Source organism: Pteropus medius, unplaced genomic scaffold (assembly GCF_902729225.1).
Source record: "Pteropus medius unplaced genomic scaffold, Ma_sr-lr_union100, whole genome shotgun sequence".
Lineage (NCBI taxonomy): Eukaryota > Metazoa > Chordata > Mammalia > Chiroptera > Pteropodidae > Pteropus > Pteropus medius.
The window spans coordinates 15,529,163-15,555,106 of NW_024349519.1; the positions used below are offsets into that span (position 1 = coordinate 15,529,163).

The window sequence follows — 25,944 nt, forward strand, 5'->3', positions numbered from 1 at the left end:
AATGGTCATATGTGGTGTGCAGCTGTAAGTGGTTCTTTCTGAATTATTAGAGACTGAGCCCATTATTCTGAGTGTTTAGGCAGTTTTACTGGATATGGACCATTGCAATTATATAAGCTCTCTATTGTGTGACTACTAATTTAGAGTGCTACCATAAGCCAGCTACAAGACCCATGGCTTCTGTGAATGAATGAGTCATGTTGAAAAACAAACTGAATATGCAGTCTCTAATTTATTATTTAAGAGTTTAGATATATTTAAAATCCCATGAATTCCTTGCTGGAAGTTTAATTGGGTTTAGTCAATGAAAATGTTTTCTTTTAAAATCAACTTATAAAAAAAAATACTTTTTAAAACTAATACAGTCATTTCTCTTCTAAGTGTAATACTGGATATATGTGTGTATGTGTGTATGTATTGTTGGACTTGAGCATGCATTTCTGAAGCTCTAATAAATTTGATCATGAATTATTTTGCCTTAGGTTCACAAAATTCCACCTTAAAAAAATCACTGTCGTTCCTTAATGACTACACATGTAGGCCTAGGTACTCTTTAAGTTGTATTGCTATGCTTATTTATAATACATATGAAAACATTTAAATGTCATAATGCTGCTTCATTGAACCTCAATACAGTCATCCTTGCACATACCCAATACCAAACAGTAAAGTAAATTTCCAGTAACAAACAGAGTTTACAATGATTCCTGTGTAACTTGACATTGAACTTATACCAGGGGCCCTCTTTTACACAAAGGCTGCCAGTCAATAGAAACAATTTTTAAAATGTCTCTGGAATTTGTCCTAATGGAAAAGCATCCGGACATAGTGAACTATGTTTTATTCAGTATTATTGTCTTCTCCAGTTTTCAGTAGTTAACATATTTCTTTCCACATTTTTTTCTAATCTATATCAAAAAAATAACTTTTGTGAGGCATAATGTAATCTTGAGGACTGTAGAAGGGAACCCCCCTTTTTGCTATTGCCTACTCAAAGAAACAATTGATACAATGTTACAGGATAAAGAAAAGATATGTCATATGCTTCTCTTAAAAGAGAATTTGTATTTCCGTGAAAGCAATTGATGTTTGAACCATTTCCTAGTTTTCTTTTGAATAATTAAAATCAGTGCGAGAGCCCAGTATTTGTGAAGTTTGAATGGCATTAGAGAGTCGCCAATTGGCATTGCTTGGTAGTTCTACTATTTGTTTCAGTTTTGAGTTGGGGAATATTTTTATATTCTGGGAGAAGCTGTTCTAAAATATGTCATCCATTTCACATTTCCCTTCTTAAACTGATATTTTTATGTAATACAAAAATAAATAAATAAAACACTTACTGGGACTACAGGATGGTCATAATATTGGAAAATTGGCCCTCAGCCACATTAACCAGGAAGTGGCAAGGATATAGCCAATTTTTTTCAATCTGAATTTAATATCTGGCTCATTTTTAGGCATAAATTTTACACTAAATTGAGTTATTTTCATTCAGAAGAACCTGATACTATTTTGGCATTCTCTTTTTTATAGACTATGCTCACTTCTACAAATGTTTGCTCTCTAATTATAGTTCACTTCAATACCTGGATTAAAGAATTATAAATTATACCAGGGGCTTATACTATATTGTAAATGGATTTCATGCCTAAAAGAAATTTAATTCTGTGACTGTTATTTAGAAGATGTTGTGCTTGATATTTACTAAGAAGATATAAAGACTCTAAATTGGAATAGACCTATGTGTCATTACAAGTTATAGTCTATATTACACTATAATAATTGAGTACATGGTTCTGTTAGACATTATATTTTGTAATGTATCATCTATATCTTTAGATTTTGGTACCGAATAATAATAACACAAGAAAGTGTTGAATCGGGGTTTTCAAATTCTGTTCACAGGATCTCATGGGGTCCATGTAGTACCTACAGGAGGTACTTGGGGTGGGATTATGATATTAAGAGAGAGAGGGCTGGGTGGGTATGGGTGGGGTTGGGTCTCCATGCCAACTTTTCAGTAGGGTTATAGATTAGATTTGTCTCGAAAAAAAGATTTTTCTAGCTTTAAAAGATACTTGAAACCTGTGCACTTAAGATTCTCTTTGTAGATTAACATAATTCAGGAGGTGAGTGATCTAGTCATAAAGAATCTCTTATCAGTATATTTTACTAAATTATTGTTATTTGCACAGGCCAAATAAAATATATAGTCAGGCAAAATTAAAGTTTTATGTTGCCAGAATTTTTAAGTCCTCTTTTGTCTTCATTTCTTAATAAAAAAGTTATCTTTATGTTTGAAATCTTTTCTGATTTGGTGGGTATCCTTCCCATAAATTAGGATGTTTCTAACAAGGAAGTTATAATTTCTCTATCCTCTTGTCTGTCCACTTTTTAAAGTATAAGTGGGGAAATAAGATGAACCAGAGAAAAGAAACTAGAAAAAAAAAAAAAAACACTGGGAGAGCAAAGGAGGCCTCTTTTTTTAAATCACCTATTTTCATCGACAGCTCCCCTTGACTACTCACTTCACCATCAACTTCTTTGTTTCTCAATAGCTTCCAAGACCTGTGATACAGGCTTAGTTTAATAGTTGTCTATGCTTATGAGAAATAGTCAAGGGAGATGACAATTTCAGGATGCAGATATTTTTACACAAGTGTATAGATTATTTGATTCTGTATGTCTAAAACTTTTATAGTGATAAGTTTAGGCCCCTACTTTTTGGTTCTGAAAAATTAAAATTAATATGAAACAAAATAACAATACAAAGAAAACTTTAACAGCCATAATTATGTGAATCATCTTTGTTTCTATTTTAAAAATTAAAAATATAGAATGAAGGTTGACATTACGCCAGTTGCACTGTTAGGAAGTCATATAGTTTAAATGATAGATGAGATCACCCACAGTTCCAAAGCCTTTGCCATCATTTTAAGCACTACAGGATAGCTGTAAGGAAGAGTTTTGAACTGAGACTTTTGAATTTATAGTTCTTCATATTAGTTATCATTATACTACATCTTTAAAGCTCATTTATCTATAGGTCTATATTTCCAGATACAAAATCCTTATGTTCTTTTAAAAATATGCAAATATGTAATTAAAAGAACTGAACAAATAGCAAATCCATAAAAGAAAACCTGTAGTTTGTCATTTTCATTAGGACAGATATGTGAAAGATCCTGAAAAGAAGCATTGTGCAGAGCAATACTAGAAAGTTCCAGCTGATCTAGTAGCTGCCTTTATGTAAGACAATAGATCTTGTGAATATTCCTCTTTCTCTCCAGGCAGCTAGCTAGTCTGGTTAACCGAAATTGTTGAGTAATTGTTCTGTGGTTGAGAACAAAATGCTGAATTAAACTGTTCCCAGCACAATAATTGTGTGATTATAGCATTTATGTTGCTGGCCAAAGGAACAGTCATTAGGTTTGGAAGACTTACCAAAACCACAAGTACAAAAAAAAAAAAAAAAAAAAAAAAAAATGCAAATCACATGTAAATTGCTGTTTAATACCTATAGCGGCTTAGAAATGAAACTAAGAGTAGGGCACATTTCTAGTTAAAAGAGATGAACCTGGATACCTTGATTATACATTTAGTATGATACTGAAACTAGGAAGATGTTCAAATGTATTTTATGTTTTCCCTTCTTTACACTGCTTATATTCCGTCTGCATTTATTTCTCTCACATCTTCCCCTATTCTTTCTTCTACCCCTAGTCTGATTTTTCTTTACCCCCTTCGTAAACGTCAGTATTTTTTAACTTTGCCTGTCTGGAAAGTTTTTTTAAAAAACATTTTTCCTACTCAAAATTATGTGGTGAAAAGAATGTACCAACCTATGGGGTGTTAAGGCTAGCACAGAGAAAAATTTAATAAGAAAACTGTCAGCAAATACATACAAAATGTCAAGTAAAAACCAGTTGCTAATATGATTGAAATACTATGATTTCTTTTCATTCTGAACCATTATTCTTTCTATTGCTGATAAATGCATGCACTAAAACACTGGAGTTTTTTCTCCCCTTATAGTATTCTGCCAGGTGAATAATTAACAGACTAAAGTCTCCCTTTGATGAGGATCAGGTCTTGCTAAATACATGTGTGGTATTGAGAACCACATATGAACTTGAGGAGTAGTAGCCATCTAAGTAGTATTAATTGTGGTAAGACTAAAAGTGAAAAAACAATATTTTTGAAAAATGAATGACCTAATAAGAATGTGATAGATACACTGGCATTTTTCTAAATCGGTTATTAACTTAATTCAAGGATGTGAACAAATGGTTTTGCAAAAGTTTTCAGAATTCTGATACATATTATTTCATTTTTAAAGATAAAAAATAAAATGAATTGAAGAATAATACCATTGGCAATGAGGACAACCACACACAAGGCAGAATAATTGAAGGGCTAAAAATTCTTTGCTATGCATCTCCCTTTTCTGTAATTAGAAATTTATATACTATTGAGATTTACACCAAAATCGGGGCTTAGTTTTATTGCCCACTTGCATATCACATTGGAGAATTTGCTGCTTTTATAAATTTGTGTAAAAGCTACCACAATAATTATTTAAAATTAGTCCTTATGAACTATTTTAAATTGATATAAATATGGTTTTATTAGACATCAGAATATGCCATGATAGTTTTTGCCTATAGTATGCATGTTTTTATTCTTTTGAAAAGTGAGTTGAGTTCAATAAGTCATTTAAAAACTATAGGGATTTAGTGAAAATTTTAAAGATTTCAGTTTTATCAAAATCTGTACTCAACTTTTTAAATGGCATTTTGTTTACAAGATTAGATCAGCTTTTACTTTCCATACTGCTAACACCTTATTAATTTCATTTCTAAGGTATTCTTCAAATTTTTGAAAAACATTTTTGCATATAAATACCACATATACTTTTTCAAACACCTACAATGTGTTTAGTCCTTTTCGTCATTTCAGTGAATAAAATATTGTACAAAGAGCTTAAAATATATGTTCAGAGTTTAAAATCTTTGTGTGTGATGTTGCCTTTTTAAAAAAGCATAGTGGCTTTAAACTTATTCTTCTTGATTGTTTTCCCCAATAATGCAATCTTCGAACTGTACAGGTTTTGAATTGCTAACCACTACATGATATTAAGTAACCTCTAATTCTTGCCAACCACCCACACATTAATTAGAACAAACACAGCAATTTTAATGATCCCACTTGTCAATGGTAAAACACATTTAGAAAATAAAGATCCTATTTCAGTAATCGAATTGTATTTTTCTTAGAAATATAGACTCAATTCCCAGGTAAATACTGCAGTCTCTTCTAAAATATACCTCATAAACCTGAAGTTAGACAACACCACTCATTCAAAAAGAGAAATTGTTATTTTTGGAGTCCATTTTTTAAAACTAACATTTTTTCCTCCATCTAAAACCAAATGCTTTCATCATAATTTTGCATGGTACTAAATCTCTGAAATCTTTTGAGTCCTGCTCCATGGCTTAGTGTGTGGACAGTTTTTATAAATGTTCTATTTGTCTTGAAAGCGTTTATATTCTGTAATTATCAGCTGCAGAATTCTATATATGTCCATTAGATTAAACTTTCTAATTGTGTTGCCTAAACTACTTATTATACCTTTGCTAATTTTTTTTGTCTACTCGAGTTGTTAGTAATTAAGAAAGTTGTGCTAACATGGCCACAATAATGAGGATTTATTAATTTCTCTTTGCAGATCTCTCAATTTTTGCTTTATAAATTATGATGCTCTTTTAATAGATATATTAAGGTTGGAATTAGTAAAGCTTCCTGATGAATGGAAACTTTATTGTTATTTCTGGAAACTCTGTATCTATAATAATCTTTGTGTTAAGGTCTATTTTGTCTGATACTAAAATACCTTCTTTAGACTTTTTTGTTTACCTTTTAATTTTTTTACTAAATTTATTGGGGTAACATTGGTTAAAAAATTATATAGGTTTCAAGTGTGCAGTTCAATAATACATCATATGTATATTGCATCGTGTGTTGACCACTCAAAGTTAAGTTTCCTTCTGTCATCTTACATATGACCCTCTTTACTCTTATCTACCTCCTTTCCTTCTCCCTTTCCCTCTGGTAACCACTAAACTGTTGTCTGGGTACATGAGTGAAATCATGTTTCTCAACTTTTTCTGTCTGCCTTATTTCGCTTAGCATGATAATCTCAAGATCCATCCATGTTGTCACAAATGGTGGCATTTCATCTTTTCTTATGGCTAAGTAATATTCCATTATATGCATGTACCACAATTTCTTTATCCAATCATCTATCGAAGGGTACTTTGGTTGTTTCTACATCTTGGCCACCATAAATAATGCTGCAGTGAACATCAGGGTGCATATATCTTTCTAGATAAATATTTTCAAATTTTGGAGGTAGATACCCAGAAGAGGGATTGCTGGGTCATATGGTAATTCAATTCTTAATTTTTTGAGGAACCTCCATATTCTTTTCTATAGTATTTACATTCCCACCAGCAGTGTATGAGGCTTCCTTTTTCCTTGCAACCCCTGCAACACTTGTTATTACTTGTCCTGTTGATGATAGCCATTCTGACAGGTGTGAGGTGATATCTCATTGTGGTTTTGATTTGCATTTCCCTAATAGCAATGTTGAGCATCTTTTCATGTCTCTTGACTTGATTACCTTGTTAAATGGTTAATATTCGCCTGATAAATTTTTCCATCCCTTTTCAACCTTTCTTTCTCATGATAATGCAAGTATATCTTTCTTGTAAACCAGAGAGAGTTGGATTTTCTTATTTAATTCGTTTCTGTTTTTAAATTTATGAGCTTATTTCACTTACATTTATTGTGATTTAAGTCTATTGTTTTATTCATGCTTTTTATTTGTACCACATTTCATATGTATCTTTTTTTCTTCATTTTTTTAACATATTAATTTTCAGTTTTCTCTTATATCATGTTTTTCTCTTTATTGGCTTGACATTAGTCTTTTTCCATTTTTATAGGTTGCCTTTGAAAATTTAACTTGTCTACTTATGGTTAAGAAAGTCTAAAATTGACAAATATTGAATCATCATTGAATAAAGTGTTTTTAAATTTACTCACATGTTCATCTATCTCTTCACTCACTATTCTTTCTAGGTTTTCTTTCTTTCTGAGGAACATCCGTTAGAAATTCCTTTAATGAAGGGATTTGTGATAGACTCTTTTTGGAAAAAAAGGCTTTATTTTGCATTTATTCTTCAAAATGTTTATGGGAAAAGCACTTTGAAATTGACAATTATTTTCTTTTGTCTCTCCATTGACCTCTAGTACTACCATTTAGAAATTTTTTGTCAAACCAATCGTCATTCCTCAGTTGATGGCCTCTATCCGGCTGCTTTTAAGATTGCTCTGTGCCTTTGTTTACTGCAGTTTTAATACAAGAGCATTAAGTGATTCGCTCTCATTTGTTCTAATTGTATATATTTTGCCTGTTACATCTGGTGGGCCTATACCTTTTAGATTCAGAAAAAACTCTAAGTATTAATTTTTAGAATATTGCTTACCTTTATTTTTTTCTATTCTCTCTTAAAAATTTGACCAGGCATTTGTTCAACCATCTCATTCTAGTCTCTATGACACAACTACTTTTTCATATTTTCCATCTCCTTTTCTCTGTGCACTGAAACTAGCTAATTTCTTTATATATTCTTTTTTAGTGACTTCTGTCATCGCCTCTGTCTCTTTTGCTGTCTGTCCATCCAATGAATTTTAAATTTTAGTTATTTTTATTTCTCTAAATATTATGTATTTTTTAAATTTTCCTGAATATCTTTGATAGTTTTTTTATGTCATTAATTTTTATTCCATCTTTTATGTAAATAAACATTTTAAGCATTTTATTCTTTACCTGATAATCCAAGACTTTGGGTATCTAAATCCAAGCAAAATGTTGCTTCTTGAATCTGCTTTTACACATGCTGAATTATTTTTCATGTATTTGTTAATTTTTTGTTGTGAGTTTATGTTTGGTAGAATGTAATCTGTGAGAAATGAGAATATATAAATTAATGATGCTTGTCTATTGGACTGGATTAGTGTACTGGGTTTCAGGAGGCAACCCAAACCAGAGACCATTTATTTTTAATTTCATAACTGGAATTTTACTGACCATATAGGGAGCTTTATTTGAATTTCAGACCCAAGCGATAAAAGGTCTATGGTTGAATAATAGAAGTGTATTAATTATCATTAGTGTTTTATAATAGTAGAATATAAGCCCCCATTAAATCATGGATTTTAATCTGTTTTATTTAACTATAGTTTTCCAAATACCTGAGGAAATGTCTAGTACATTGTAGACACTTTATAAATATTTGTCAAAGAATCATCATCAGCATCAGTCGTTTTTCACCAAAACTGTCAAAGAAACATCCCAGTATGGTTTTCTTTAATTGCACTATCTTCTTTTTAAACTCATTTTTTAGATGATATATGCCTTCTTTGACTGTCCTGGGTTTATGCAGGTGTCTGAAGTTTAGCTTTTTAGGGACTCAAGGCTTCATCTTGTTTTTCAGGTGTTGTTACCTACATTTGTCACCAAGTTAACGCTTATTCTTCCCACCTACTTTCAGTCCTCACTTTCTTCCATGTTGAACTTCCTTGGAGGGTCTGCATCAAAAAGTATGTTGGTTATGATCTACTCGTATTGTAGTAGCAGGGGTTTCTAGGCTAATATTTAAACTGTTTTCATTATACTTTTAAAAAATTACGTGTTGAAATAATTATTTTCAAAATTTGTCACTCAAAGTTTTTGTCATTTTTAATTTTTTCTTGCAATTTATAGGACTTATTTATAAGTATTATAGCCTTTATTCAGGTGCCTCTAAAGTATAGTGGTTAAAAACCTCATTTGTAAATAGGCTGCCTGAATTTGAATTCTAGCTCTTTAACTTGCTAGTTTTCTGATTTTAGGCATGACTCAGTTTCCTCTTCTGTAAAATGGGGATGATGGAAGTTTCTTGTGAGTTTGGATAATTGAAAACAGAACTGTGCAAAAGTCAACATAAAAAAATATGCATCATGAGAGGCTTAGGGAAACAGAATAAGTACTCACATTAATAATCATCTATTAAATGCTTTGGGGAAAGGCCCACAAGATAGAAAGAATTCATATAGTCCAGGTTCTCTTTTCATCTAATAAAACACTTGTATAAAACCAGAATTATCACAATTTTGGTGAGTAAAAGAAAATTTTTTCTAATCAAGAAAGCAGTTTACATATTTTGGAAAATACCCATGGTATTGCATAATTCATCTTTACTTGAACAATGTCATTATGTGTAGGCAAGTTACAGTACTTTTCACTAGAAAGTATAAATTTGCCAAGTAATAAAAGTGGCTGTATTTACAAAGATTGTTGCAAGTAATGTAAGATTTCCTAGTAGCGAATGTCTTTACAATGGTGTATTGTATAATAACCTTTCTTGACTGGGAGATTAAGAAACTTTTATATAAATTACACAATGTTCAATGGATTGTCCAATTACAAAAATATTTTACATTTTCAACTTAAGAAACATCTACCATGCCCTTTCTGGCAATTTCACACGTTTTATTTTCAGTTGCAAATGTTCTAGTGAGTAGCTTACTGTTAAAGTGTCCTGAGCTATCGTAAAGTTAGACAAGCATCTAAATACCAAGTTCCAACAGATACTGTGAGGCAGCATTCATTACTACTCAAAGAGCATGGATTTTTCACATCCTAAGGAGTGAAACTAGACATTAACTTGCCCCTACTATGGTTTCATTTGGAGGAGATGTTTGAAATGTTATTTTCGTTTGCAGGAAACGTTGCCGTAAGGGCTTCTTTCCACATATATAACATTTTTCATTATTTACTCAATATACTCCGCATGCTACCAACAAACAAATCCCTATATAGTAGCCATTCACACCAATTTAACACCTGATAAAAAACTGAAATTATGCACTGGGAAAAGTTTGAACAAAAGAAATGTAAGCAGTATAATCACAGTTATTTTCTTAAACAAAGTAAGAATAGTGTGCAGTTTAAGGGTACAGCTATTTACTTAAATTTTTTAATCAAGAGGGGTTTTTTGGTTTGTTTTTGTTCTTGGGTTATTTCAGTAAGGACACATCAGCGTTCTTATTTTGCTCATCTCTTGAGGATTAACGAAGTGCACAAAACCTGTTTGCATAATTGACACTAAAACTAGGGTTTAAGGAAGGTAATGGATTTAGTGTTAAACAAAAAATGGCATCAGTTATTGCCATGTATTTTTTTGAGGAAAAATCTTGGATCCTGAATGAAAGTAAAATAAGGCCTATGATTTATTTTATAAAAGGAATGTTTTAACAAACCACTTACTATTATAAGAAGAAACTAAAGCTAAAGTGAGTAGACTTTTCTAATAATAGATAGCTTTTTAAATAATCAGTTCATTTGACATATTGTGCATCTGCTATGTGCTACGCATGAAGTTGGGTGTTGCAGATACCAATATGAGTCAAATATGCCCTGCCTTTAAGCCCTCTTGGGAATATAGCCACAAATAATTTCAACCTAATGGAATAATTTTATGAAATTCAGACAGGAACACAGCCTGCGTAAGCTTACCTTAGGTTTTCAACATCAACTCTTCCATTTGCCTGAAACGTTTTCCCCAAGATAAATGAGAGGTTTATCATCTCACGTCTTCCAGGTCTTTGTTTATGTCACTATATCATTGACTCCGCATTTAAACTTGTAACCTCCATTCCAGCATTTTTTTTTCTCTGCACTCACTCTCATTTTTCCATAGTACTTATCTGTCTTATTCATGACATATTTCCACAGACTATAATACTCTCTAGCACAAAGTGGGAACTCAAAAAATGAATGAATATATTTTGCTTGAAGAGTTTGGGTAGTCTTCATAAAGGCAATGTCATTTAAACTTGGTCTTGAAGAAAAAGTAGTTCCTGAATCTAAATCAGACGAAGTTTTCAGCTACACCTCCTAGCCTCCAGTTTGAGAACAGGTTGAAAAATGAAAGGTCTCATGTCCAGATTAAATCATTACTCTAGTGAGGGATTGTAAACTAACACAAGCAAGAAACAAAACATATTAAAAGGTTTCTTGATCCAATGCTCATTGTGTTGACGGAAGAAACATCTAAACCTACAGAGAATTTTTATAAGTTTGTTTGAACCAAACTGATGACATATGCTGGGGAGCAAGATCTCAAATGTCTGCAGAATGACAGTTTTGCAGCTTCTTTTATGCATTTGAAATTTAGGAGGGAACATAAGGAAGATTACACGGAGGTGGGAAGAGGGAAGGCAGGGATTGCATTATAGGATAGTTAACAAGATTATGTGCTTTCTTGAGAGTGGTTATAGCTTATTCCAAAGGTGTGTTAACCTAGATGCACAAAAACAAGGGACAGGGTTGGCTTAAAACCTTTCACTAAAGAAGTTATAGGCCTTGAAGACCACATTTTGAAGCTGTCAGCATCGTAGGATGAAAGAATCTTTGATTGCTGAGTCAGGGAGGCAGCCACGAGAGCTGCCCAACTATGAACACCTGCACTAGATTTTGGTGATTAAGAAATAAATTTTTATTATGTTATGTAAAAAAAGTTATAGGCCTGAGGCATGACTACCCACCATGACCTTCCCAGTTAGGAATTTATGATCAGATCACCCTGTGAGTTTATTTTCCATAGAACACCTTTTTTAGTTCATAATTTCATAGAATAAATACTAGTGATGTAGGCTATTTCAACAAGAAATAAAACTAATAAAGGTCAAAGTAATCGATAATGATTTTAGGAAACTCTGAAGTAAATGTTAATATATACATTTTATAAAAATTACAGTGAAAATTTTACATTTGTTTTCAATCTTTCTTTAGTTAAATATTAAAGAATTTTATTCTATTTTCTACCAATGTAGGAAACAAAGACTCAAAGTTTAAGACCTTTAGGATAGGGTCTATCAAGCAATTCACACAGGATAGTAATTCCTATGTTGAATATTCTTCTATTATATGCCTGGTATTATTGCATCTCTATTGCATCTCTATTTTTCTGGTCAATATTCAGATTATTCAAGTAATATGTACATGTATTAAAAATTTGAAGAATATTTTGTACAGAAAACATAAAGCAAAATAAAATGTAATATAAAGATGAAAATCTAAGTCAAAATGTCACCCATAAAAATCTATAAAACATAATAAAGATAATTTAAATGTGATTCTTTTTAAGCTGAGAAAATATATGGGAATTAATTTTGTCACAATGTTTTTGTACTCTTTACATAAATCAGCATTTTTATTTCATAAAATTATTATAGTGTTGTTTATAATTTAAGATCTGGACTTACTGTTTTGGCTAGTGATGCGATCACGTTTAAGTCTCCAAATTATATGTCTATCATTTTCCTCATTAGTAAAATTGGAAATGACAACACCTGTCCTGACCTCCAAGAGTTGAGTAAAGTGTAAGTGAACTAACGTGTATACAGGGGTTTTATAAAAATACAAAACATTATTTTAAAATGAGGTACTACTGTTTCAAAGCACATTCAATCCTGCTTCAGACAGCAGTGAACTTATATATATATTAAAGTGGTCTTGGTCTTCTATTTAAAATTTTTTTTTTTTTTTGCTTTGGTTGTTTATTTTTTGAGATATAGTTCACATAACCATAAATTTTACACCTTTAAAAAGTACACAATTCAGTGGTTTTAGCATATTTACAATGTTTTGTTACCATCATCACTAATTCTAGATCGTTTTCATCACTTCAAAAAGAAATCCTGTACCCATAAGTAATCCCTCTTATTTTAACCTTCCCTACAAAGTGATAATTTTTGAGGTGTAATATTTTAAAGAACTTATGGCAAACTGAGATTTATAGGCCATGAAAAAAAAATCACTAATAATCTTTTATAAGCTATTGAGCATAACATCATAAATCAGAAATTAATAAGTAGTATATTTTATTAAGTTTCTAATCATGGATTCCTGAGAAATATAATTGAAAAATGTATTTCATGTTGACTATTATATTATATTGTCTTTCATTTGCATGTAAAGACAATTAACATTCTAATGCATGCTATAAAGAAAGATTGTATTACTATTTGCAAAACCTGATTCTTTTCATGTGAACAGAGAACCATCATCCTCATGTGAAGTTTTCTTGTGAAGAACCATAATAAGTAATAAAAGTATTCACACACATTTGAGGAAACAAATAGAGTTGCGGTATAAAGAAAGACTGTGGTTTTATCAAGTAACAGCTATCGAGCTATGTAAAATATTGCCTTAAAGAAATAAAAGATAACAACTCTAAATAATGCATTGCTTGATATATTTTAATCATTGTGTTTTTAAATTCTGTTATTCAGCTCAAAATTGTTCTGGACCAATAAAATAGTTGTGTTTTCCCATACTCTTTTACAATTGCTTTCTTACTTAATATCGTATTTTTGCCACTCTTGTTTCTATGATTATTAACTTTTAAAAATAAAGATTTCTCCCCTGAAGTCAGTAAGTATACTTTGTTTAAGCATGTATTATAATAAATGTCATCATTTTGGTTGAAATAAATTTAATATATATTAAAACGGTGCTTTATAAGAATATAATGCTTAAGTTTTGAAAATTAATAAAGGATAATACTAGATGAGAAGAATATTTAAGTCAAACTTGCATAGTATTAAAAATGAAATTTCATTGCTTTCAAGTGACAGAGGTCTTAACTCTACATTATTTGAAAGTGGTTGTATCCTAGTAACAATGCCAACAATAAACACATCATGCAAAAGTAAAACTGCAATAGTGAAATGAGCCATTGAAAGGAAGAGTCAGTGACCATATAATATTTCAGTTTCTATTACATCTAGTAGCAATCTGGTTAAAAAGAAATGACAGTTGCCCTGAAGGAAATAAAGTGGAGGTATTATTGTAGTAGTAGTTTGGAAAGAAAATTGCACTGTGTCTTGACTGGATTACTTCTCTATCCTTTCGAACTATCTCCACCTCTCTGTGGTGCTGCTTCTTGCGTTTTTTATACAAATTGAATTTGTATCATCTAAACTCATAGGGCCCAGGGGCCCTTTGGTGTCAGGAAGGAGGAGGAAAGGAGGAATTAGAAAAAGAAAATGTGACAGGCAGTTTTGAAAAGAAAAGCAATTTTCCTTGTGGGTCTTTTCCTAAATAGGAGTTCTTCAATGCAATATTTTGCTTCCGCAGAGCAGTCAGTCAGAATCAAGTGCATGCTTCTGCTGTTTTGTGGGGCTTGGCACTGACAGGTTTTATTTAGGAGGGGTGGGCATACAGGGGGATAGGATGTGGAGAAGTTAGTATTTTGGCTTTATCAGCCCTGGAGGCAGAGTTAGCACTTGCAATGGGACAAAAGTATTTGTAGTCATCAGATAACTTTGCAGTCAGCTTCAATAGCATCACTCTTTTTTCTACTTTTTTTTTTTTTTTTTTTGGCAGCCAAGCTCTTAGTAGAACCATCTGTCTTTCTATTAGTATTTTTTGAGGCCTGTTTTGAAGCCACTTTGCTTGGCAAAGTCACTTTCATCCTTGGAAACGATTTTTTAAAAAAGTTCTGTGGCTTTTTGCCGAAGAAGAGTACTATGTAAAAAATCCACATGGCTGTTCATTTTTTTTCTAAAAGAATATGGCTACTTTGTCTTTGTCTTGAATCAAATGAAATTAAAGGTGATACAACTCCAGCGTGAATGTTGAGAAGTAAGAGGCAGGAATTGCAATTTTAGCAATGTTTTTATGTTCTCATATCTCTCAGTGAGCTGTTCTTTAGTCTTCCTAGTAGATTAATTGGAAAATAAATTGACTCCTTTATTCTTAATTTTAGTGTAGTTTTTTTTCTTCTAAAGACCATTGCATTGGGTAGGATAAATTGGCAAATCGACTTTCTATTATAGGAGATGAAAAATCACAGACTATTAGTGGTCATTGAAGATCCCATGCCTTTTCCTCTTAATGGTGGAAAGTCAGCTTAGTTATCCTGGTTACTCCAGTTTGGGTAATTATATCCTCCCTATCTAAACCCCTCTTGTAATCTCATTTGGATATTACATTCTTCATTTTCTCAAAACTGTTGTGTAGTATTGCTGTGTGCTTCTAAACAGCTGCTATGCTCCCCACTGAAGGTGGCTGAATTTCAGTTGTAGGTGAACTAATCCCTAAAGATGGTATGTGCTTAAACACTATAGTACTCATCAGACTAAACTCTTGAAGAACATTTGAAAAGTTTTAGATTTCACATTTTCCTTGTTATTGTGCTGAGTTAAATCATTCAGCTGCCTTTCGTTTTGACATCGGTGCATGTGTTTTAAACAAGCCTTCTATCATAACTTCCTGTCGTGTGACCTCTCACACAAATGGCTCTTCCATGTCATGGATATCCCTCTAGTTCTTTGACTGCTGTATTTTCCCCAGTCTAGTAATGCTTTCCAGGCCTTTCTTCCTGCGGTAAAGCCTTAAGCCCATTGTTGTTCAAAAGCAACTTCGATTTCCTCATAATCTATTCTTGCTAATGTCCTCCCCAGTCCCATTCTTTTCCCCAGCTTGAATGCTGGGGTTCACCTTCTCTGATCCTTATCTACAGTGACCAGGCCCTCTGAGGAAAATCACAGAAAAAGGAAAATTGACAGCATCAAAATTTATGTAAACACGCTTAAGGCTTTAGCATTTTCTATTACCCTTTTTCATTGTCCATGGTTTACTTTCTATTTCATTTCTCACAATGACCAAAACGTCCTTACCTTTGCTAAACTCCTTTCTTCAATTCCAGTCTCTCTTTTTTGGCATATGCCTACAGCATTGAGAAAATTCTTCCATCAGACTTAATTTTTCTTATCTTCTCATTTCTCTACCTACAAAACATATCTGCATATATTTAGTTATAAAGCTTCATCATTCCTCAGCACCCAAAGCGTGAGATGTAATACCCATTCAAAACTAGTCCCTGTACCCCAGCTTTGCCTTTCACCCTCCTCTGGAATTTTGGTCTACCAGTTAGTTCCTCTCTTATCTAAAGTTTAAAATTTCAATTTCTATTTTCCTCTTTCAGCCAATAAATGTACTCAAAACTCTACCACCTAAATAAAGACTATGCATTCTATGCAACTACTATCAAATGTGTCTCCTACCTTCTCTCACCTACCCTTCTCTGAAGAGAGGTCTGCATTTGCTTTCACCTTTTTCTTGTCTGTCATTCAGCCTTCAACCTTTTGCAGTATGGTTTCTGTTCTTCATTCTAGTTGAATCGACATCGTTTGATTCATCACTATCTTCTAATTAACAATTCCAGAAGATATTTTCTGTCTTCAAAATACTCTTTCTGCTATATTTTTTCCTATTAGTCACTACCTCAGTCTTAAAATTCCATTGGTTTTTTGTGACACTGTAATCATTATTTTCTTTATTCTTCTCTTACCTCCCTACTTGTAGACTCCTCTTCCTCTGCCCTTCATTTAATTATTGTTGTAACACAGATGATTTTAAGCTGCCTCTTGTCTTTACCCTCCGGATTGTATCTAGATTATCAATGACTCTCCAAACCATAGCCTCTAAAGACCTCTTCCCTAGCTTCAGATTGGTGTACCGTCCTCTTGTAAGATAACTCCAATGAAATATTATTTAGGCACCTCAAACACATCATACCTAAAACCATATTATTTATCTTTCCATAAAAATTGTCATTATTCCTTTACGATATTTTAAAATTCTTCTATGTTGTTATAAATAGTTATATAAACTAGATACCTGAGAGTTATCTTTGACTCTGTTCCTTTCTTCACCTCCAAGTTCTCACTATATATACATATATACATACACACGTATATATACATATATATGTATTAGGTACAGAGATTTCTCATATACCCACACATCATCAGTGTTTCCCACTTTTCCCCTAAATATTTTTTGGCTTTTTTTCTCATTCACAACCTTCCTATTACTGATGAAGCCCTCATAATCTATTTCCTAGTTGACTATATTACTCTCCTACCTGGTCTCTGTACTTGGTTTCTCAAATCTCTTCTCCATATATCTGTCAGAGTATTCTACCTAACCACTTAAAGTCCCTCAGGAGTTCCACAGAGCCTACAGGGAGAATCTCAAGTTTCTTACTCTGATACACACATCGATTCAGGCAGACTTTCTCACTACTGGTTCCCTCTTACATTTTTTGCTATTTTAGACCGTTGGTGGTAACCCTTTCATATGAAGTTTTTTTTGTCCCTGTTCTTTTGTTCATATCTCCCCATCTTCTTAGATTTTTTTTTTTTCTCACACTCCTTTCTCTTCAGGGGGCTAACTCCTACTTATCCATTCATACTGTGCACCTGCTGTACCTACCTATCTCCATGAGGCCAGCCTTGACTTCTGGCTGTTAGGAGTCTCTTGTCTGTGCTTCCATAGTATCTTATACAACTCTCTTTTATTGAATTAACAGCAGTATAACTATCTATCCATTTGCCCCACCAGACTCAGAGCTCCTAGAGAGCAGACATTGTGTGTGAATTCATCATTTTATCCCTAATTACCAAAAAAGTACACATTCGGCTTAGTAAAAAAAATGTTGACTGAATGAATAAACTAAAGAACCATGCAACTGGAAGGTAAATTAGTAATCTTAAATATCTATTTAATATATTAGTTTCAGGGAGCCACTGAAGGGTTTTGCAATAGAATATTTATATAAAATATAAAACATTTAATTATGAATAATTGATAAATAGTTACTTGTTCTTTTACAAATGAGATTATGTGTTTGGTTTGTGTTGGATTCTTAAGATTTTAGAGGGCTGCGTTCAGTATCTATGTGGTAGAATTACAAAAAATGTTCAAACATAATCTTTCATCTTAAAGTTTAAGAAATATGGGAAGTAGCCTTTTAAATTTGTAATATGTTATTCTACCTTGTGAATAACATACCCCCTAATAAAAAGACTAAAATTTTGTGGCAAAAGTATTTTATTGAAACTTAATTATACATGTCACACATTTTAAACCTTAATTAGGAGCTTAAAGGAAATTTCATTCATTAAGTGAAAGAAAATAAATGGAGTTAATAGTGAATAGGATTTGGAAATACTCAAAACTGGCAAATATGTAAGAATGGATTACTAACTTTATAACTAAATTAGTTTTAGAATTTATCCAGAAAACCTTATACCGTTTGATATAACATGTTCTTTTCTCTCAGAGTGGCTAAATTTCAGCAGCAATGAACTGAACATTAATTAAGATATAGCAATAATACAATTGGTGCTCATTATTTGTGCTAGTTATGTTCTATAAAGTTGCCATGAATGCTGAATTAGTGAACACCAAGCAATTACTGTTGGGGGAATACAGTTGGGTTGCTGAGAGGCTTTGGTCATACCATTTTCATCAACTGATCAATAAATTACCTTATTTTATATGTGTTTCTGTTTAAAGTCACCTTATTAATTATCATTGATTCGGAATGCATTTTAAACAGTGAAATCACCAACAAAATTTCTCACTACTTTGCGCAAGTCTGTGAGTGACTGCAAATCACTGGTACAAGTACATTTTGCAGGAGACAAGTAAATTTTAGTGAGAAGGCAAATTTGCAAGTATAAGGTCAGCAAATAATGAAGATCGACTGTATTTTGAAATGCATTTTTAGTTGCATATATGGATAACCACAGATTTGGGATTATATTTACTTTTTACTTTATTCTGAGTATTATTACAGTGCTCTGCAATCTGCTCTATAATATTCTAAAGAAAACCCATTATTAGGACTGTGAAATCAGGCTTATTTTCTGTTTTCATTCCTTTCTTTCCCTTGTAGCTCTTTTTGCCCTATTTCTCTCCCCACTACATTCTGTAGTGTCGGGGGAAAGAGTACTAGATTAAGAGTAAGAAGATGTAGTTCCAGTGTTAATTTTCCTCTTACGTAAATGTGGGATCTTGAACAATTTTTATGACCAAGCTAAATCTTATTTCCTTAGCACTGTGATTGTGTTCTGTCAGATAATCTCTAGGATCTTTCTCAGGCTTAAACCTCTGTTATTCTATGTATGTGGATCTTGGAAAATTTAGACACTAAAACAAATTGTAATACTGAAGCAAACTTCATGTCAATAATCATAATAAGATAAAAGTTTAGAATACACAGATTTTTAAAAGCCCTAGAATTTATTGCAGTTTATTCTTTAAAATACAAACTTTTTAGCAGAAAAATACTATAAATTATTAAGATATAAATGAATTACCTGGATAAAAACTGTTACACACAGGTAGATAGGCTTTTGTACACATAACAACCAGTTAAACAATAATAAGAAAACATTCCCTTTAGTAGCAATAAAAATAATTTTTTAAAAATATCTTAAAAATAAAATTACCTAAAAAACTATAAGAATTGTGTGAAATGAAAGAAGATTTAAATAAACTGAAAGCTATAACCTCCTAGTAGTCATTAAGCCAATTTCAAATAGAAATTTTATATCCTAAAATTAATGTGAGAAAATAAATGTTAAAAAAAAGCTAGGATATGTTAAAAAAAATAAAATAGTAATGATAGAGTACTAACTTTTATTAAAACATGTTACAAAGCTATAATAACTAAAACATGTTACTAGAACATAATAGGCAGACATATCTGTTCATTACAGAAATATATAATAAAATTCTAATATTTCTGAATTACTTTTTTATTTCCTTATACATGCATAATTCCAAGATTTTTGGATATATGATAATTTATAAGACCATTTAGCTATAATTTAAGAATAGATACACAAAGGAATTGGTACCTAATGCTACATTCTTAGTGAAATTGTATTCCTTTCTGGTCATTAAATAACTTTGTCATCTACATGCCTTCTGTGGACATCTGGAGTTGGTACCACAAAGATGTAATTAGAGACAGGACTATGTAATTCATTCTTCTTCTTTGTTTATGAATTAGTAATACACATAATAGTTTCAGCTGCTACTCTGAGCTGTGAAGGTACAATAAAAAATGTTACAACCTTTTTGTTTATTAAGCTCCATAGGTCAAAAGGGAGTTCATGTTACATGAGTAACAATTATTTAATACAGTAAGTATTATATTAGCTTTGTGAGGTTAAAAGAAGTAACAGTTTTTTTCTGCCTGAAAATTGGCACCATAAGAAAGAAGTGCTTCACAGGCAAAGACATTATGTGGGTCTCAAAGCCTTTGAAAAATAAGTAGAATTTTGCCACAAAGAAAAGGAAAAGCAAAATCACTCAAAACAGAGGAGAAAATACTTTTGAATGCATTCAAGCATGGAAAAACACTGAGTATGCAAGAAACTCTTCATGATCCATTGAGGCAAGAGTACAGAATATCTGAAGGAGGGCAACAGAAATGCCTAGAAAGACTGGGAACAAATTGTGAGGAAATCTTGAAAACCATACTGAGGGTATTTGATCATTATTTTCCAGGTAAATGCAAACTGTCAAAAGTTTTTACAAAAAGGTCATGTAAAATACAAATAGAAGACTCATTTAGAAGGAATTCTATCAAGAATATAGCTTAATATCTAGTTTTATTCTGTGGACATCAGAATCTGTCCAGAGTCTTATGCTATGGACACCAGATCAGGCAGAGTCTCCCTTTCAACTGCTTATATATCTACAGGTGCTTTGTTACTCAAGGCAAAAATGAAGAAGACAAAAAGATTTGCCAGTGACTAAAAACATTCTTTAAGAGTTCTTCTCAAATGTGTATGCAGATTGGAATTATCAGAGGAACTTTAAAAACACTGTTGGTTGGGTCTCACCCCCGTTGATTCACATTTAATTGGGCTGAGAAGTAGTCTGAGCATTGAGAGTTTTTCAGAGCTTACCTGGTGATTCTAACATACATGCATGTTTGAGAACTACTGCATGAAAACAACTTATTGTTTCTGTAATTCTAGAAGTTATTTTTCTCAAATTCTAAGGTATCTGAAATTTGGATACCTTTTATAACCCTCGTTTCACTTGAAGTTCTTTTTTTCTCCTTCCCTCTAAAATGTTCTTATTAAATTTATGGTATATCTTATAATTATGGTTTCTTAGAAAGGAAGAGATGTACTATATAAAATATAACTTACAAACAATGAAATATAAAGGATATACAGTAGGTGGGGATAACTCTTAACTAATGTGGCTGGTTTGTTATTTCTTTGTTTGTTTGTTATCCTGGTCAGCATCCTCTGCTTACACTGAACTAACCTCCATGCTGTTTTGCCTTTGGATGTCTACCTCTTGTTTTAGGCCATACTTGCTCAATATACAGTCTCTAATACTTGCTCAATATGTAGTCTCTAATATTTGAGTCTTTAATCAAGTGTTTTTCATTGGTTTCTACATAATGTTTTTCTTTCCTCTAGAAAGTTCAAAAACATGCTGGCTATAGTGGCCTAACTTTCAACTCTAACCTTAAGACACTTTTGTTTTCCTGGTTTTTGTCATTCCCTTTTAGTTTCACTCTGGTGGCAGTGATAGATTTAAAATCCTATTGGCTAAAGGAAATGCTTTCAAATTTGGAGTCATTGCTGAAAACAGATCCCTTAGTCTTAAAATACTTATTTCTCACTCTCCCTCTCTCTCTGTCTCTTTCTTTACCCGCTTCTCACCTCCCTTCCTCCCCCCTCTCTCTCAACGCTCCCCACAAAAAATGGACACTCACCAATTAAAAATCTCAGGAATAGCTCAGAGGTTTACTGTGAAAGATGAAGGAGAAACTGAAGGCAAATTTTTAAAGTGATAAATGATGAGAACTGTAAGAATCGTAAGAGCCCTAAGAATGTGTGATGCCAGTGGGAGAAAGAGAAGACAAGTCTGAGAGATATCTCAGAGTTCCTATTAAGATTAGCCACTGAATGAATTTGTAATTTCTTTGTGTGTTTGTTTGACTTTTCACCATTCTCCCCACTGTAATGTAAGCTCCATGAGCATAGAATCTTGCTTTTCTAGTTCACTATTAAATCCCTACTGCCCATCTCATTTTCTCATAAATAGAGGTATTTAAAAAATAAACTGAATTAATGTATGGAAGGAGTAGTAAGGGAAATTGAAGTGTCAGACGTGTTATTTTTAGCATGATCCTAAATTCTCATTCACATATTCAGTGACAAACCCTAACCAATAATCACGTTTGTCAAGGAGGTCTTAAATATGTAGAAAAATAGAAAAATAGCCTAGATATTTTAGTTAATGACAACCTCTGCATTAGTCAATAATGACATAGCTGCAGAAATGACTGCATTAGGTTATACTTCTGGATATTCCTATTCAGTTCAAAGAAGATGGTGATTCTATAGTGCTGTATTATTCATTTACTGATGTAAACCTCATATACTGAGAGTGACACCAGCTTATTAAGATGTAATCCAAAGATGGCAACCAAAGCAAAAGCCGTGTTGTTTAAGGAGTGGTTTAACACTAGAAAAACAGTAGATGAAGACACACGTATAGTACCAAGCAAGATTCAAGGGACTGGATTCTAGAGCTAGTTTTGACGATCCCGTTCAAGGGCTATGGGCTGGTAAGTTGTCTTTCAGCTCCAGTTACTTCTTCTATAAAAAAAAAAAAAAAAAAGAGAAAGTCTTACTTACTCTCTAAGCTTTCTTCCAGCTTTTTTGAGGATTTTAAAATTTCAGTATTCTGTGTCAACATGAGAATTATTTTTAAGTAATGAAGAGCTATTTACCTATAAAGTGATATCAGTTTAGTTGGTTTTGTTTTAGAAGGTAGAATGATTCCTAACAAGTGGGATTTACAGAAGGAGATTTTAGTTCAACCCCTAGGGGATAATTTTTTAACCATTACATTAATGCAATGAGAAAAAGGCTTATTGTATGCAGTAGTGACGCTTCATCACTCGCACTATAGGGAAGTTATTCTTCAAGTTAGAAAGTGTAACACCTTTCGACTATAATGTATTTTGATTCTCCTAAGGCAGTCAGTCCCAAGGCATGGCCTCAATCCCAGTGTTCTATCAAGATTGTATGCCAGTATATTGAATTGAATAAATGATTTTCTTTTATCATAAAATAAAGAGGGTGGGAAGCATGGAACACTATTACTTCTTCTCTTTGATCCTCTTTATCACGTTCAGCAGGTTCAAGGTCAACTGCCACCATTAATGATTCCCGTATTCCCCCCTGATCAACGAACATTGGCTGCAGCTGCCCAGCAGGGATTCCTTCTTCCTCCAGGCTTCAGCTATAAGGCTGGATGTAGTAAGTACCATTGATTTTTCATTTGGGAGTGGGTGGAGCGTATTGCTTTAAATTAGGCAATTTAGTATTTCTGCCACACCAAGAAATGAGATCACCCATATAACATTTTTATTTTAAAAAGGAAACACACAGAAGGTGTTGAAAAGGATTTATGTTGGTATTTAAAAGAGCTTAGATTATTTCTATGCTTCTGAAGACAATATTTGCTCTTTAGAATTCAGTTCCATAACTTGTTTCCAGTGAATTCTTAAAATATGAATGTAATTTTTGGTTTCATTTTTTTTTTGCATAGATAAGATAGGAATATGCTTTTCAATAGCTTTCCATTTTTCTTTAAGATAAACCCAAGTTTCCTAATGTGAATTAGTTGTTTTTTCATTATCTGTCTCCGCCCTGTGTTTAGACTAACTTCTCACTAGTCTTCCTTTAGTTCTTCAACCAAACCATATTCTTTCTTGATTCTGAGCTTGCATTGTCAGTGTTCATGCTCTTTGGTATTCTGAACCTCTTTCAACTCAGCTCATGGAGAGCTTGCCTGCCCTAGGTGGGTCCCTTTCTCCTGGTTCCTTTGGGTCCTGTATATTTCCTCTTTCACTTCAATTGAAAGCTCTTTGAGGGCAGGTGCTGATTCCGTCTTATTCATTATTATATCTAAACTTTCAACAACATTCAACTATTTGCTGAATGAATGAATGAGTGAATGAATGAATAATGAAGGAACATTCATTACAAACAATACAAGGGCATTTTTGCATTAAGTGATGAGTTATACCAAGATAAGTGTTTATATTGCTTATTAACTTTAGATGCCTGTGATATTATGACTTTTTTTTTTAACCAAAATTGAAATTATACATTGCCGATTTTGAAAACAATCTGGTATTTCATATTCTAAAAGTCAAATAGCCAAAATGTCAACTATAATCTGTTAGATAAAAATAGTAACAAATTTCAAAAAGGTGCTAGACTGCTAAGCTAAATACATTCTAAAACGTCATTACCATGAATAGAGAGAATATAGAGAAAGCAATTTTACTGAAATATTTTCATTGATAAAAGTAGAACACCACTGAAAACAATTAGTAAAATAACTTTGTAGTATATATTTATATAAAGTATCGTTTTGTAAATATCAGTAGCTTTTGGTATGTTAACAAATTGTTAACATGGTAGCATCTTAACTATCCTTCAGTATTTATTGCATTTGTAAAACTCCATTCAACAATAATAGAAATCGATGGAAGTTTCCTGTTAAATGTCTTGAATTTTCACAATTAACATTATTCTTAGTCTTTAAACCTTTCTCTGTACAATATTGAAGATATTGGGATATAATTGTTAAATATACAAAGGCATTTGAGATGAGTACATCGCAACTATGGTGTCTAGATAAAAGTGAACTGAACTCAGGATGATAAAAATTCACACTTTTTTGGTACTTTACCCTTTGTGTTTTTCACACTGCTTTTGCACTTCTTTCTCTTGACTTTGGTTTCCTGTGTTTAAGATGGTGCTCTTGCTCTGTATCCTTAATTTATTCATTTAGTTTTATTTGCCACATCATTCTATCTTTGTAGATCAGTTCATCCAGAAACACCAAATATAATTAGGAACTATATTTATATTCCAAATATTTAAATTCTAAGAATAATTTAAATTCTAAAAGTAGAATTTTAAATTCTGTTGCTATGCCAAATTTGGAGATTTTAATCATAAAAGATTTTCTTGTTTTGTTTCCATTTTCCTAAGTAATTACTATTCACATTAAACACATGTTGCCAATGTGTTTTTGGTAACCTTGGTTACTAAAATGGAAAAAAAGACACTTTTAAAAATCATCAGTTGCCTCAGACTGCACCTGCAAATATATACATATAGACTAGTTCTGTTTTCCAAAAAGGAATTTTTTAAGCAACTATAGAAATAAGTCCCATTAGCAAATACTGTGCTGAAGAGAAAACCACATTGAATATGAACAATAGCAAAACTGTAGGCCTGGAAAAGGTCAAGAACACCTCAGCCTCACTCCCATTTGACAGAGTTGGCATACTCTGTTTGTTCAGTGTGAATGTAATGTGGCATGCAGAAATTTTTCCTTTTCTAAAATCGTTGGTATATTAACCATTTGATATTCATACCTTCAGTGCTTAAAGTTATAAAATGCTACCACTTCTTTTGTAACCTTGGAAATAGAATAAAGTTTCTACAGCTGCTGGCAAGCTTACAACTAGCATCATGCCAAACTTTAAAACTAAGAACCTAGTAGCAAAAGCAAGTGCCACCCTTGTTGATACCCTGGCACTTTGAGTCGGTTTGATTGAGGAGCTGTATAGAAGTGAAAAATAGTATGAACTATTTCCTTCCTAATTGCATTGCAGGAAAGAAACAAAGGTGGGGGAAAAAAAATCTTAATATCCCCTCTCTCCATTGGGTCTTCTTTTTTGATTCCCCCATAATTGTCAACCATATGTGACTTTTCTGGTGTTCTCAATTGTTTTAATTTGATTAATATTACATAGCTGTCAATGAAAGAGACTGACTAACCCATCTTGATTTGAGTTTCGAGGAAATTTGAAAGATATACTATTTGTTGGCTTCCAAAACTCAAGTACTTTTCATCAATCCATTTATAGAAAGTATTGATGATAAATTTTTCTGTTTAGACTACATGTC

At 32.4% G+C, this 25,944-nt stretch overlaps 1 protein-coding gene across 15 annotated transcripts in view; it reads left to right on the forward strand.

Annotated features, from left to right (window-relative positions):
* Positions 1-25,944, forward strand: part of SOX5 (SRY-box transcription factor 5) — a 907,668-nt gene that overhangs the window by 762,271 nt on the left and 119,453 nt on the right. For 11 of the 15 annotated variants that reach the window (XM_039882492.1, XM_039882491.1, XM_039882494.1 and 8 more), the window contains one exon: positions 23,148-23,271. In XM_039882492.1, coding sequence (XP_039738426.1) covers positions 23,148-23,271 — 124 coding nt within the window. The remainder of the gene's footprint in view (positions 1-23,147; positions 23,272-25,944) is intronic. The other 4 variants (XM_039882498.1, XM_039882501.1, XM_039882488.1 and 1 more) reach the window with 1 other exon arrangement.